A 15,087-nucleotide genomic window follows, 5' to 3' on the forward strand; every position below is an offset into this window, starting at 1 on the left:
TGCTAAAAGGGGGGGGCTGGGAGCATCTGCGCTGCGAGGAGAGGATCCTGTGTCACAGGCAGCACCAGGAACCAGTCTGGAGTCACCACGGAGAGCCAGGTCCCAGCTCCCCGAGGAGATGGGGAAGGGATCAAGGGACGAGATTCCACCCCCCCCCAAGCACCAACGGCACAAAACCAGGTGGGGGTTGGGCTCTGCTGCCGAGAAAGGAGGGACAGGCCGAGAGGAAATGGCCTCGAGTTGCCCCAGGGGAGGTTTAGCCTGGCCATCAGAAGCAAGTTCTTCACTGAAAGGGCTCTCGAAGCCTGGAGCAGGTTCCCCCTTTGATTGAATCACCACCCAGGGAGGGGTTGCCAAGGGCTTGAGCCACCTGGGCTGGGGGAGGGCTGTGACTCCCCGCGGCACAGCTCGGCTGAGATACAAAACTGGGAACCCATTTCCAGAGCAAAACTCAAGGCGAGGTCCAGAAGGGATCTGCCCAACCACGTCCTGCCCACCACAGCCGCAGGCTGTGCTGGAGGAGCTGCCTGCAGCCAGGCATCATCACCCTGCAGGGCACAGCCAGCCCCAGGGGTGAGGGAAGCAGGACCCAGAGAGGAGAGAGGCAGAGACTTCACCAACAAGTTGAGGCTCTCTGGGGCCTAACTAAGAGCCTGGAGAACATCTGCTCCTTTGAGGAGCAACATCCAGCAAGAGAGAGCAGAAACCCCTCAGGGTCTGCGAATCACCCTCAACGAGGTGGTTATGAGCTGCCTAGAGCCTTGCCCCCTGGCACAGGCCTAACCCAGATCCCTGGTGCCCTTCTGAGAGGCAAACAGCCTCCTCCAGGAGGGTTCTGCAAGACAAAAGGTTCACCAAGTGCCTTCCAAAGCCAGAGGCCAGGGGAGCAGCCCAGGCCTGGGCTCAGCCCGTCACAAAAGGCCAGAAAGAACAATGGAAGGCAGCAGAGGTTGCTGCCAAGGAGAGGGGATGCAGATGGAATTCTGAAGGAAATAAAAGGACTGAAGGCTCAGAGAGTGAGAGGCAGAGCTCAGGTCCCAGCAGCTCTGTGCAGCCTCTGTCAGACCATTCCTGCCACATCAGACCTGAAGCAACACCAAGGTACCTGTGAAACCTGCTGCCAGAACAATGCCCTGGCAGGAGCAGCTCTGGCACCCAGCTCCAACCTCCCCACGTACCCAGAACAGCCTTTCGACGACGAAACTGCATCACAAGGCAGAGAGCACCGAGCAGCAAACCCAACCTCCACTCCTGCCTTGCCAGTGGCCTGCACCGGCCTCTGACCTCCCTGCTGCCCTCCGAGCGAGCCAGGAGACCCCCGAGCGAGCCAGGAGACCCCCGAGCGAGCCAGGAGACCCCCGAGCGAGCCAGGAGACCCCCCAAGCGAGCCAGGAGACCCCCGAGCGAGCCAGGAGACCCCCGAGCGAGCCAGGAGACCCCCAGCTCCGCAGCACCTCCGCTCCTCCGGCTGCACTCAGCCGGGGCCCACAGGCACCGAGGCTGCCAGGGCAGCGTTTCAAAGCACAGACATCACCCTGGGGGGACAGCAGGAAAGCCTCCCCGCGCTCCCCGGGCACAGGAACGGAGGCCTGGCCGCCCCGGACGCGAGGTCTCCTCTCCCACCTGTTGCTCCTCTTCCTCCTCAGGCTGCCGCCGGCAGAACGCAGGGAGCGAGGCGCAGGCTCGGGCGCTCTCGGATGGCGCCGGGCTGCCCCCGGGCTGCCCCCGGGCACCCCTGCGCTCCGTGACCTCGCACCGGCAAGCGGCGGCTGCCAGCCCCCCCCCCTCCGCCGCGCACCGGCACCGCTGCGGGGATGGCGGAGACCCGGCCGGGCGCTGCCCCCGAGGGGCCTGCGGGCGCTCCCTGCAGAGCCGCTAGCCAGGGAGGGACCCTCCAGAGCCAGGGCCGCAGCCCCTGCCCCCGGGGGCGAGGAGAGGACCGGGGAGGACACACCGCGGGCCGCTTCCCCGTGCGCCGCCCGTCCCTTCCCGGCTTGGGGACGCCGCCGACCGCCCTGAGGGCCCCGAGGCCCAGCCCGCCCCGCCCGGGCCCCTTGCCCTTTGCCCCCTCCCCGCCGAGCCCCGGCCGCGCGCACTTACCGGGCCGGGCCGGGCCGGGCCCTGCGCCGCGGGGCCGCCGCCGCCGCCGCCACCACCACCCCGGGCCGGGCCTGGGCCAGCGCGGGCCACCCGGGCGGGGCGGCGGAGACGGCGGGAGGGCGGGGGGACAGGACGGGGGGGAGGGGGGGAAAGGGGGAGGGGGGCGGCCGGAACGGGGAGAAAAGGGAAAAGAAACGGAGGGGGGGGGGAGGGGGGGGGGGGAGGGAAGGAAAAAAAAAAAAAAAAAAAAAAAAAAAAAGGGAAAAGAGGCGGCGGCCCCTCCCCCGCGGCCGTGCGCTGCGTCACCGCGCCCCGCCCGCGCCGTCATCCCCCCGCGCCGCCCCGCCGACCGGCGGCGCCGGCCCCGGCCCCCGGCGCCGGCCGGCAGCCCACAGCGCCCCCTGACGCGGCGGAGGCCGCAGCGGGGGAGTGGCAGCCGGGGCCGCGGAGCCGGGCGAGGGACTGCCCGCGGGGGCGGGGTCCCAGCGCCGCTCTCCGCCCACTCCCCCTGTGGCCCCGCCCCTAGCGAGCAGCCTTCGGCGCGGGGGGAGGTCCTCCCCCTCTCCCGGTGGTCCTCCGGCTCAGCTTTCCTCCTGCTGAGGGTCTCCTTATTCAGAGGGTCTCCGTCTCCCGGGGGTCCCTCTCGTCTGCTGGGGGTCCCTCTCGTCCGCCGGGGATCCTTCTTTCCCGATGGTCCCCGCTCTCCCAGGCGTCCCCCCCCCCTTCGGGGGGCTTTCGGTCTCTTAAACAGAGGGTCTCCTTGTGCCGGGGATCTCTCTCTCCCGGTGGTCCTATCCCGCCCCCCAAGGGGAGCCCCAGCACTGCGCCATGGGCACCCACCGCCCAGCCCACTGCCATCAGCCTGGGCACCCCCATCACGGGGTCGGCAACGGAGTGGAGCCGGGGCAGGCTTCCTTGGCCGGGGCGGGTCGCCCCCATAGCCCCGGGCTGAGCACCCCCGCCCAGGCCGAAGCGCGTCCTGCCGGCTCCACCCGAACCCGGGGCGAGCGGAGCGGCGGCTGCCCCGTGCCGGCAGAGGCTGCTGCGGGCTCCCAGGGCCGTTTATCTCGCCCGGGATCAGCCAATATTTGCGGTCACGTCAGGGGCACCCAGCCCTTCCCCGCTGCCTGCTCCCGCCGAGCCTGGCTCTGCCCCACCCGCTGCCCCCGCGGCTCTCCCGGCCCCATTTGGGCTCATCGGGCGGTTGGAGGAACTCTGTCTGCCGAGACCCTTCCTCACGCTGTCACCTCCTGGCGCCAGGGATGACAGCCACGGTGGCTTTCCTGCTCCTGAGCCTTCTGAGGGTGGCGGCTGCCAAGGGAATGCGGTGCCCAGTCTGCGGGCTGGCAGCCCTGGCACCCAGCACGCAGCGGGAGGTGCTGCTGGCGCTGGCCAAGCAGAGCATCCTCTCCGGGCTCGGCTTGCCGGACAGGCCCAACACCACCCAGCCCATGCCCAGGGGGGCCCTGCTGACCGCTCTCCACAGGCTGCGTGGGCAGCACACGGACACGGCCGAGCCCCCAGGGGCACCCCGGGGTGGCAGCAACCCGCGCCCTGGGAGGGGTCTACAGCAGTACGAGATCCTGAGCTTTGCCGAGGCAGGTGGGTACAGACCCCACACCCCCGCGGGCACAGTGGGGTGGGCGTGGAGGGAAGGAAGGTCTTGCCTGTGGGAGGGCGGTGAGAGGTTTCTCCCCCTGCAGAAGCGGTTCAAAAGCTCTGCAAAAGGGGCACCAGGGTCCTGCAAGCTGTGCCAGGCTGTGCACTGGGCCGGTGGGCACCCTGCTGCTGGGAGGACTGCAACTGCGAGGCTCCGAATCCAGAGCCTCTGCATCCACATCCTGAGCTTAACCCAGCGGCCAACCATGGCCAAGAGAAACGCTGCTGGTATCACAGAGCCGTGGGGTGATCTCCCACAGCCATTTGGGCTGGGAAAGCTCAGTTCATCCAGTCCAGCCCTTCCCTACCTCTGCCAAGGCTCTGCCCTTGGCCCTTCCAGTGAAGAAGTTTCTTCTGACGTCCAACCTGAACCTGCCCTGGGGCAACTTGAGGCCATTTCCTCTCCTCCTGTCCCTTTCCTGTCCCTTGTTCTTCGGCAGGAGAGACCAAGCCCCACCGGGCTCCAGTCTGCTTTCAGGGAGCTGTGGAGCAGTAGTGGAACCTCTCGACACCTCTGTGCCCTGCTCCCTGCTTTGACTGCACCTCTGGCTCAGTGGCCCCCAGCTGAGGGAGCACCCCCACACCTCCTCCTCCCTTCACCCCTTGACTGCTTTCTGTTCTGCGCCCAGGGTCCTCCACCTCCCGCAGTGTCCTCTTGCATTTCCGCTTCACCCGGGACCTGTCCGAGAGCACCGAGGTCCTCCGGGCCACCCTCTACCTCTTCTGGGCAGTGCCCGGCCCCGGGACTCATCCTGTCACCATCAGGCTCCTGCAGCCGGACCCGGCGGGGCTGAACACGACGGTGACCGGCGAGAGCCGGCTGGAGGTGCAGAGGAGTGGCTGGACCACACTGGACGTGGGGCCAGCTGTCCAGCAGCTCTTCGGCCAAGGCAGTCAGAGGCTCACCGTGGAGCTGGAGGTGCCGGAGGCCCTGGGGTCTTCCTTGCTGGCTGACCGCAGTGGCTCTCGCTGGCCCTTTGTGGCAGCCCAGGCGCGGGTCAGGGCACCGCACCGCGTCCGGCGGCGCAGCATCGACTGCAGCGGCGACTCCCGGACGTGCTGCCGCAAGGAGTTCTTCGTGGACTTCAAGGAGATCGGCTGGGAGGATTGGATCATCCATCCCGAGGGCTACCACATGAACTACTGCGCGGGGCTCTGTCCCCGGCACATGGCTGCCGCCCCCGGCCTCGCAGCCTCCTTCCACACCGCCGTCCTCAACCTCATCAAAGCCTCCAACGCGGAGGCTGCCGGCGGCTCCTGCTGCGTCCCGACCCAGCGCCGGCCGCTCTCGCTGCTCTACTATGACCGGGACAGCAACATCGTCAAGACTGACATCCCCGACATGATCGTGGATGCCTGCGGCTGCACCTGAGCTGCCTGAGGAGGGGGAGGGCAGGACCTGCGCTGCGTGGCGTTCCCCTCCTCCCGGCTCCTCCGCTGGGAGATGGGAACCTGCCGAGGTGTTTCTCCTCCTGAGGCTGAAGCAAGTCCTCTCCTTAATCACCTCCCACAGGGCTCTTTCCCCCTTTCACATCTGCCCTCTCTGCCTCTGCCAGCCCCTGATGGACACCAGACCCTGCTGAGCACAACTCCCTGGGGGGCTTGGGGCAGCCCCAGCTCACTCTGCTGCTGGTCCCAGCCCAAAGCCGTGGTGCAACCCTCAACACGAACAGGTTCCTCAGGTGCCAGCAGCAGCTGTCTGGGGCTGCTGGCAGGGAGGGAAGCTGAGAAGGCGCTGGGGGATGGCCAGAGGGGAGAGGACCATCCATGGGCCCCTGATCAGCGGGACATCAGGTTGGGGGGATGGTGAGGAATGGGAAACTGATCCCAGGGGGAGGAAAGTGTCTTCCTTTGCCTGGTGTTCAATAAAAGACTCCCAGCCGTGGTGTGTGCACGAGTGGGTGTGCACATGTGCCCTGTCACAAGCCAGCAGGTCTTGTCCCCTCCCCAAGGAGCAAGGTGGTGGATGTGCCCTGGCACAGGCAGCCCCAGGCTGGCACAGCATGGACCCACTCTGCCACATGCAGTCCTCCTCCAGCCAATGCCTTGGCCTCTAGACCTTGGGCACTGAGGTTGGGCATCCAGCACCAGGATGCACCTTGCCCAAGGCCTGCAGTGCTCTCTGCCCATCAGCTGCCTTTCCAGGGAGGGTGCAGAACCCCTGACTTGTCTCAGCCAGATCCTGGGCATGGTGTGGGAGACCCTGGACTCAGAGGCCTTGTGATTGCCACCAGGAAAGCCTTGGCTGGGGCCAAATTTCCCCATCCCACTCAAACCATCTTTGGCCATTCTTGTCCATGGTGGAGTCAAAACCAAGCAACTTCCCTCCTTGTGGAGGGGATGGAGGCTGCCAGGCAAGAGCTCCAAGGTCATGGTGCCCAGCACAGCCCTGTGCCAGCTTCCTCACTGGGCAGCAGCCTCTTGGCACGTCTCTGGCCCATGGCCCAGAGCAGTTGCTCCCCTCGCCGCCCCTCGCCAGCCTGGCTGGCAGCAGAGTGGAACACGTTGGTGCTGTGAGAGCTGGGGGCAAAGAGCAGCTGGGACACAGCAGCCCCCTTGCGTAATCTCATGTCAGGGTTTCTCCACCCCTGAGGGCTGGGGAAGCAGGGAGGGGGTGCTGGGGGTGGGAGGTTTGTGAGGGGAGCTCCTGGATGATCTCCCAAGGTGCATGCAGCTGGCTGGGGTGGAAGTGGGACAGCAGCTCCCATGCTGAGATCCAACCCTCCAGGCCTTGGTGCCTGCAGGGGCTGGACCCCAAGAGCTCCCACTGCCCCAGCTGCAGCACAGGCAGGGTGGAAGACTTGGGGATCAATGAGGCCTGGGGATCAATGAGGCCTGGGGATCAATACTGTCTGGGACTTGCGCAACCTCAAAGTCAGTTTGCTGTTTGTTTTCCCTTTTTCCCCACTCCTTTTCCCAAGGCCTCGTTTCCCTCTCTGCAGTCAGTGACCGAACAGCTTCCCTGGGGCTGGTGCTGAGCTCTGCAGGCTGCAGCAGGCGTGGGCAGAAAGGGGCTGAGGAGCTGCTTGCTGGTCGCTGTGGCCCCACAGGTGGTGCAGCTCAGGAGGGCACAAGCCCAGCACCCTGTGCTGAAGCATCTGGAGATGCCACAAGCCCTGGAGCAGGGCTGGATGCTCCCAGTTCCCCTTCATGACTTCCTTCAGAGCAGATGGGGTCTGGCTGCCCCTGGCTGCTCCACACCCCCTCTTGCTACCCTCTCCCCACAGCCCGGCTCTGCCCTTTGCTGGGCTGCACATGAGCTCCCTGCACGCCACAGGACATGCAGCAGGCTCTGCTGCCAGCCCTGCCCTCGGGCACAGGGCCTGAGGGCATCTCCTGGTCCAGACCTCCCTTGTCACCATATTGCCTTCTGGCACCTGGGCTGTGGCACAGCCACACCAAGACCCACAGGGCAGCTGCATCCCATGGGATGTGAAGGTCCTGCTGATTTGGGGTGCCTGGGATAGCAGCAGCTTCCCTGAGAGAGGTGCCAGGTTCTGAGGCTCCTCCCTGTCCCTGGCAGCTTGATATGGAGACAGGACACAGTGTCCTGGGGCTTGCCAACCCCCTGGAAATGTGCCCTCTGTGGTGCCTCCAGGCCAGAGGTTCCCCAGATGTGCAAGGTCCAGGGTCTCACCACACAGTGACTCCTGTCCATGCGGGGGGCTTCTCCTGCTCCCACAGTGCAGCCTACACCTCCTTCCCCGTGCACAGCATGGGGCAAGGGTGACCAAGGGACCCCTTCCTGGTGACACTCAGACGTGGGGCACAGTGCAGGGGGAGCAGGGTGCAGTGGAAGGGTGAGCCTGGCACAGCTGCATCCCTGCCTGCTGTGGGGCTGGATGGGGTCCGTGGCAGGTCCCAGCACACAGAAGGAGCTTCTCAACCCTCAGCTGGTGGCCATGGCAGGAGCTGCAGAGGGAAAAGTGACAGTCTGGGAAAAGTGACAGCCTGGGAAAAGTGACAGCCTGGGCTCCAGCACAGCCCCAGCTTATTTCACAAGAGTCCTCTCTCAGCTGTGGGAGTAACCTTGGTGTGAGCGTGGAGGCAAAGTACAGGTGAGGCTCTTCAGGGAGCAGAGGAGAAAACCTGAGAGCTACAGAGGGCAGCTTCCCACTGGGCAGCCACTGGTGGGAAAAGAGGGGATGAGGGCACTGTTCACACCACAGAATTCCAAAATGCCAGCATGGAGGGGGCTGCAAGGGACCCCTGGAACTCACCCAGTCCAACCCCCTGCTCCAGCAGTTTGTCCAAGACCACAATTGCCAGGGGGGGGTTGGAAGTTCTCCAGTTTGTGCCTGGTGCCCCTTGGCCTGTCCCTGGGCACCACTGAGCTGAGTCTGGCCCCAGCCTCTTGCCCCCCACAGGTCCTTCAGCTGTTGCTGAGCATTGCTCAGCTCCCCTCTGGGGCTGCTCTCCTCCAGGCTCTCAGCCCCAGGGCTCTCAGCCTTTGCTCCTCACAGAGCTGCTCCAGGCCCCTCAGCATCTTTAGAGCCTCCTCTGGACTCTCTCCAGCACTTCCCTGTCCCGCTGGAGCTGTGCAGCCCAGAGCTGGACACATTGCAGTGTCCCCTTCCCCTCAGCTGTGACACTGCACTCCTGCTGGTGTCCCCTCCTCCCTCGGGGGTCTTTGGCACTGTGAGATGCTGCTCTGCTGGACCTGCTGGGGCCAGTAAGCCTGGCAGGGAGCACAGCCTGGCCCAGTGCTGGAGATGCCAAGCAGGTAGGATCGAGCTGGCACTGGGGCTGTGCCAGATGTGACACAGAGGGAACAGGAGGTGCTGCCCCCTCGGCCTCTGCTCCAGGAGGGGACAGGGATGTGAGGCTGCTGCGTGTGACTCCTGGAAGGAGCCTTTGCCAGTATCAACAGACCCTGAAGCAAAGGTCCCAGTGCCGTGTGCCAGGGTGTCCCTTGCCAGGGCCAGGTTCTCAGGGGAGGGGTGGGAATTCCTGACAGCCCCTGGGGCTTGCCTTGAAAAGGCTTAATTTTTAATTTCCCGATCCCACGGGCAGCTTCCAGCCGCAGTCCCCGGCTCAGAGGCATCTTCCCTTTGCCTGGTGCACGGTGCCGGGGCCCCGGTGCCTGCCACCGGGCGGGGGGAGCCCGTGGGACCCTCGGTGCCACCATCGCGGGCCGCCCCCCGCCCGCCGGTTGCCCGCCAGTCCCGTCCCTGAGCCCGCAGGACCGGGGGTGGCTCATCCCGGAGGGATCGGGAGCAACACAGCGCGGAGGGACCGCGGCGGCTCATCCCGGAGGGGTCGGAGCGGGACCGGGGCCGGCTCAGGGCCGCGCCACCGGGAGGAGCCCGCGGGCTGCGGCAGTTGCCAGGTCCCGGGGAAGCTCCGGCAGTAGCGGACGCAGGGTTAGCGACGGGAGGTTGCGGGGGGCTGCTCCTTCGCCCCTCGTCCATCTCCGGGGGGAGGCCGCCCCGGTCGCGTCACAGTCCGGTGCAGCGGAGCGAGGAGCGCTGCCACCGGGGCCGCCGAGGCCGGCGAGCCTCCCATGCTGTCCCTAAGCCCTGGCTTCGTTCCCTTCCCACGGTGGCCAGCAGCCTGCCTGGCTCCACCAGCCTCGTTCCTCCGATCCTTGCCCAGGGGCCACCAGCTGCCCACCCCCGGTACTGCCTCTGCTCCAGCCCTCGCTGTGCCCCCAGCCCTGCCAGCTGCTCCCCGAGCCCCCAGTCTGGGCGCCCCCTCCACAGACCCTCCAGGGGCGAGTGGTCTATGCGGTGGAAGCTCCTCGGTGCAGCACATGGCCTGGGCCACGACCACCTCCGGGAGGGGGTCCCCAGCAGGAGCCAGGCTCGGGGGCTGGTGTTGGGGGGGGGTCCTTGCCTAACCTTGTCCGTTGGCACCTCTAGGTCAGGTCACCAGGTGCCATGCTTGCCCCACCGGACACAGGGTCAGAGGTCCAGGACCCATGTGTGAAGCAAGTGCTGGGCTTGGGGGGGTGGGGGGGCGGGGGGGTCCAGGGGGTATTTTGGTCAGGTCGGTCCCTGGGCTTTGCTTTCTGGGAACTGTTTAATCAGCAACACTCTTATGCAATGGTGCAAGAACCACTCACAGCTCCACGCTGACCCCTGGCCCAGATCTGGTGGGACAGAAGTGGGGGGGGGGGGCATAAAGCTGTGGCATGAGGGTGGCAAAGGATGTGATGCTCTTGCTAAGCTGGGGGTGAAAAGGGGGTTCGTGGCAGCAGCTGTGGGGTGCTGGTCAGAGCAGAGGGATCTGGGCAGGTTTGAAGGGCAGAGCCTGGAGAGGGTGGTGGGATAGAGAGCAGCCTGCTTGGCACTGCTCTGTGCCTCCTGTTCCATGCAGTGCCACAGCCCCGAGCAGAGAACAGATCATGGAATGGTTTGAGTTGGAAGGGACCTTTGAAGCTCATCTTGGCCCTGGCCTGGCACCTGGGCCAGTGCCACTGTGATGCTCCATGTGGGGCAGGTGTCAGGTGGAGGGACCTGGTTCCCTCCATGGGTTGGGAATTTCACCTTCCCTGGGAGGCAGAGAGGAAAAACTTCACCTCCAGTATGGCAACATGGCACAAAAGGCAGGGGCACAGAGTGGGCATCTCCACAAACATCCAACTGTTCAGGAGGAGGCTGGAAAGGGAGTGTGCAGCTGGGCAGTGTGCAGCAGTGTGGGCACCACTGTGCCAGTGAGTGCACCACGGGCATGCCTGGTGCCCACGTAAAAGTGCCACCTGCTCCCTCCTGCCAGTGCCCATGGGCATGCTGCCCGCAGCCAGGGCTCACAGGCCCCGTGGGAGCTGGACTCCCAGGCCAGGCTGTGCCCACTCTTTCCTTCTGTTGACATTCCTGAGCTATTCTGGGAGCTGCCAGCAGGCCAAGCCAGCCAAGGACTTTGCCCCTTGCACTGGGGTTGCATCATCTCCGGTGGGCACTTTTTTCCCAGACAGCCCACTCTGTTTACACGTCACCTCGGTGCCCAGCCAGGGGCTCTGTGTGGCCAAGACCTTGGAGCCGGTGCTGTTTGGCACAGGAGGCACAGGACAGTCCTGAAGGCCTGGGGCTGGGCTCTGGGTTCCCACTGGACTCGATGGGCTCTCTGCTCTGGCACAGTGCTGGGCTCTGTGGCACCTCACACTGCTTCTGGGGGGGCTCCTGCAGGGCCCTGTGCCCTCCTCTGCATGCAGCAGCTGCAGTTAAGGAACCAGAGAACATCCTCAGGCTCAGTGCTTGCCCATGAGCCCTCAGCTTCCACAAAGCCTTCCTCACTCTGGGGGGGCTTAGTGAGGCCCTTTGCTGGCCCTGCCCAGCTCTGTCAGGGGGTGAGGCTGGAGCAGGCAGTCTCAGGAAGGGCTCACCCCCCCAAAACCACTCGTGGTGGGAGCAACAAATGCCCAGGGATGCAAACAGAAACATCCTGGGAATGTGCCCTGATCCCTGCTGGCTCCTCTGGGGGCACCCAGGGACCACGTGCAGGCTGTTGGGGCTCACAGGCAGGCAGGTGAGGCTGGGATCCACCCGGGATCCACCTGGGATCCACCTGAGATGCTTCTCCAGGATCCCTGCTCCTCCATCCAGCCCTCCCCCCCTGCAGGTTCTGGCCCAGGCAGAGATGCCCAGCACCCAATTGCCCCCTCCCAGGGGCTGCCAGCCTGGGTCCTCCTGCACCGCCAGGCAGATGCCAGGCTGAGCTTCAGGCTGGCAGAGCCCACATGTGTGCCAACCCCCTGCACGTTGTGCACACGCAGGTGAAGCTCCCCCCTGCACAGCCCTCTGTTGTGCCCCCCCCAGCTCATGCCCAACTCTCACGATGCCCCCTGCCCTTCGAGCACCCTCCCGGGGCGGGACTCCACTCGCTGGCACCGAGCACGAAGCCCCTTCCCCCGGGATAACGGGGCACTGCCCGCCCCCTCCGCGGGGAGGTTGGGGGGGGCTAATCCCGGTAAATCCCCGGCCTCAGCCCGCCGGGATGGGACGGGACGGGCAGGTGAGCTGGCCAATGGCGGGGGGGCGCACCGGGCCCGCCCCCGGCCGCAGGTGCCCAAAGCAGGCGGGTCGCGGCTCGCCACCACCGGTACCGTTCCGGTGCGTCCCGTCGGTGCGGATGGCGACGGCGCGGGGCGCGGGGCCGTGGCTGCTGCTGGCGGCGGTCGTCGTGCTGTGCGCGGCGGCAGAGGCTCGCTGCCCGGCGTGCGCGGCGGCGGCGGAGCGCAGGCTGCTGGAGGAAGCGGCCAAACGGCAGCTGCTGGAGAAGCTCCGGCTCCGGGAACGACCCAAGCTCTCCCACGCCGTGCCCCGCGCTGCCGTGGCCCGGGCACTGCGGAGGCTGCAGGCGGGAGGTACCCGTCGGGGCCCCGAGGAAGAGGAAGAGGAAGAGCGGAGCTACGAGATCATCAGCTTCGCGGAGCCAGGTGGGTACCGGCTGCCAGCCTCGACGGGACTCGCAGGAGATGGGCTGTGCCCGGTGCCAGACCACAGGGCACCCCGGGAGAGCCTTCCCCTGGGGAAGGGTCTCCCTGCCCCGGGGGATGTGCAGCTCCCTCAAGCCCGCGGAGCTGGAGCAGGGCTGGGGCAGGGGGCCCGGCCGCCCACCCCCTGCAGCAGGGTGGAGCTGCCTGGAGCTGGGGCAGGCTCATGGAGCTGTGAGGCTGGAGAGGACCTTGGGGATCACCAAGACCAAGCACTCACCCAGAGCTCACACACCCACACTGCTGCTAAACCTCTGCCACTAACCCACGTCCCTCAGCACCACGTCCCTCAGCACCACATCCATGTGTCCCTTGAACACCTCCAGGGATGGGGACTCCACCACCTCCCTGGGCAGCCTGTGCCAGGGCCTGAGCAATCCTGATCTGAACCTTCCCTGGCACAACTTGAGGCTGCTTCCCCTTGTCCTGTCACCTGTCGCATGTGAGAAGAGACCAACCCCCACCTTGCTCCAACCTCCTCTGAGGTTGTTGTAGAGAGCAATGAGGTCTCCCCTCAGCCTCCTCTGCTGAAGACTGAGCAGCCCCAGCTCCCTCATCCTGCCTGCACAGGAGAGGTGCTGCAGAAAGAGGTTGGCCCTGAGGAGCAGGAGGGTGGCACAGCCTCACCTCCCCCAGCACCCTGCAGCTTTCACCGTGTCCCTCTCTCCCCTCAGAGCCCAGGTCCCCCTCTGCCTTGGGGCTGCGCTTCCAGTTCAGCCACACCCAGGACCAGGACATTCACATCCTGCAGGCTCAGCTTTGGCTCTACCTCCGAGCGCCTCGAGACCTGGTGACCAGCCTCAGCCTGCAGATCTTCCTCGCCGGTGGGGAAGGGGAGGCGGCGGGGGGCAACCGCACGCTGCTGAGCGAGCAGCGGCTGAGCGCCAGGGGCAGCGGCTGGCACACCCTCGCCCTCATGCCCGCCCTGCAGAGTTTCTTTGGGGGAGCAGGCAGGACCCTGCGGCTGGAGCTGGAGAGCCGCGGGCAGGGGGGCGACATCGCGGCCACGCTCAACGCCACCCGCTCCCACCAGCCCTTCCTGGTGGCCAAAGCCAGGGTGCGGGAGCCGGGGCGCCGCCTGGCCAAGCGCAGCCTCCGCTGCAGCCAGAACTCCAACCTCTGCTGCCGCAGGGATTACTACCTGGACTTCCGCGACATCGGCTGGAACGACTGGATCATAAAGCCCGAGGGCTACCAGATCAACTACTGCGTGGGCCAGTGCCCTCTCCACGTGGCTGGCAGCCCCGGCATGGCCTCCTCCTTCCACACGGCCGTCTTCAACCTGGTCAAAGCCAACAACATCCAGGCCTCGGGGCACTCCTGCTGCGTGCCCACCCGCCGCCGCCCGCTCTCCGTCCTCTACTTCGACCGCAACAGCAACATCGTCAAGACTGACATCCCCGACATGATCGTGGATGCCTGCGGCTGCAGCTAGGGCTGGGGGAGCCTGGCTGGGAACCCCCTTTCTCCAGGACTGTCTCTTGAGTAGCAGGGGGGGGAGGGGGGATGTGGGGATTGGAGCTGGAGACCTCTCTCGAGCTGGAGTCAGAGCGCGGTGCGACGGGAGAGGGTCTCGCCAGAGGGAGCTGGGGGTGTCTCCAGAGAGCACCTGGGGCAGGGACCTCCGGGCACAAGTAGGGCAGGGCCACATGAGGCTGCCTGAGGCCAAGCTGTGGGTGGTTGATGACTGGCAGCATCCCTCTGGTCCCACGGTTCTGGTGGCTGGATTCCCCTCTGGGTGGGGCAGGGGGTCCTGCTTTGTTCACCTGTGGAGTGGAGGATGACCGTTTGGGACTGAGCCTCCCCAAGAGCAGAGTGGGATGTGGGGAGGGGTCTGTGTTTCCTGCCCAGGTGGGAAGCTGGAGGGCAAGAGGCAGTTCTGCTTTCCTGCCCCTGCCTGGAGCTCACCACCCTGGCACAGCCCTTCCTGGCACATCTGCACCCACACGGCCTCTGCTTTTAATTTATTTGGACACTTTGGTGCAGCTTCCCCAATAAAAGGGTGGAAAGGCAACATCCAGGCTCTGACTGTTCCCTCCTGGCACCACCTGCTCGAGACCCTGAGGGAGAAGGGCTGCCAAGGGGGCACCCCCCCTGGGCAGGGGTGACGCAGGAACAGGGCAGGGGCTGGGAGCTGGTCAGGGGGAGGCTGTTGTGTGAGTGAGCATCTAAGAAGCTGCTCCCAGCAGGGTGGGCACTGGGTCTGGGGGCTACAGCCCAACCCAATGTTGCTGTTCTCCACCTGGATCAGTCCCAAATGGAGCTCAGAACACCACAGCTCTGGAGGCTCTGGGCCCAGAGGTGACCTTATATAAAGCACAGCCTGCCCCCAGCTCCTGTGCCCCCACTGTAAATACCAGAGGGGGTACCCTGACCATGCCCCAGTGCCCTCCCCCATCCCCTCAGGTGCTCCCCTGAACACCACAGAACCACAGCAGCCAGTCACAGAGCCTGGCAGTGCCCATGGTGGGGGGTGATGGGCAGTCTCCTGTGTAATGTGGGGTGGCAGCAGATGCCCCCTGCTCATCCCTCTGCGGTCCCACATGGCTGGCCTGGGTCCTTGTTGCACAAGCACCTGCTCAAAGCTCAGTTTGTGGACAACCTCAGAGGCTTTCCCAGCCTGGCCCTGTGCTGCTGTGCCCTGCAAACGGGCAAAGGGCAGCTTTCATCAGCTGGCCACAGCGGGCAGACCCCTGGCTGCAGGGGGGGCATCACCCTGCTCCCCCAAACCTCTGCACCCACAGAGGTGGCTTCTGCCAATGGGATGCCTCAGCCTCAAGCTGCTGGGCACTGCCCCAGCCCCAGCACATCCCTGACTGCCCAGTGGGGCACCTTGGTGCTGTCTGTGCCCCCGGGAGCCTGTGCAGGTGGTGAGGGTTGCAGGTGCCAGGGAA

At 65.8% G+C, this 15,087-nt stretch overlaps 3 protein-coding genes across 5 annotated transcripts in view; 2 read left to right on the forward strand and 1 right to left on the reverse strand.

Annotated features, from left to right (window-relative positions):
* Positions 1-2,148, reverse strand: part of R3HDM2 (R3H domain containing 2) — a 32,529-nt gene extending 30,381 nt beyond the window's left edge. For all 3 annotated transcript variants that reach the window (XM_054177365.1, XM_054177366.1, XM_054177364.1), the window contains exon 1: positions 2,101-2,148. The gene's annotated coding sequence lies outside the window, so the exon portion shown is untranslated. The remainder of the gene's footprint in view (positions 1-2,100) is intronic.
* A 916-nt stretch (positions 2,149-3,064) lies between these two features.
* LOC104304834 (inhibin beta C chain-like) lies at positions 3,065-5,531 on the forward strand. Its single transcript, XM_054177339.1, has 2 exons — positions 3,065-3,702; positions 4,389-5,531. Exons 1-2 carry the CDS (start codon positions 3,363-3,365, stop codon positions 5,129-5,131), a joined length of 1,083 nt encoding a protein of 360 aa, XP_054033314.1. The 5' UTR covers positions 3,065-3,362; the 3' UTR covers positions 5,132-5,531.
* A 6,215-nt stretch (positions 5,532-11,746) lies between these two features.
* Positions 11,747-13,686, forward strand: LOC128899136 (inhibin beta E chain-like). Its single transcript, XM_054177420.1, has 2 exons — positions 11,747-12,136; positions 12,868-13,686. Exons 1-2 carry the CDS (start codon positions 11,830-11,832, stop codon positions 13,626-13,628), a joined length of 1,068 nt encoding a protein of 355 aa, XP_054033395.1. The 5' UTR covers positions 11,747-11,829; the 3' UTR covers positions 13,629-13,686.
* Positions 13,687-15,087: the final 1,401 nt, after the last annotated feature.

Source organism: Dryobates pubescens, chromosome 40 (assembly GCF_014839835.1).
Source record: "Dryobates pubescens isolate bDryPub1 chromosome 40, bDryPub1.pri, whole genome shotgun sequence".
In the NCBI taxonomy this organism is placed as follows: Eukaryota; Metazoa; Chordata; class Aves; order Piciformes; family Picidae; genus Dryobates; species Dryobates pubescens.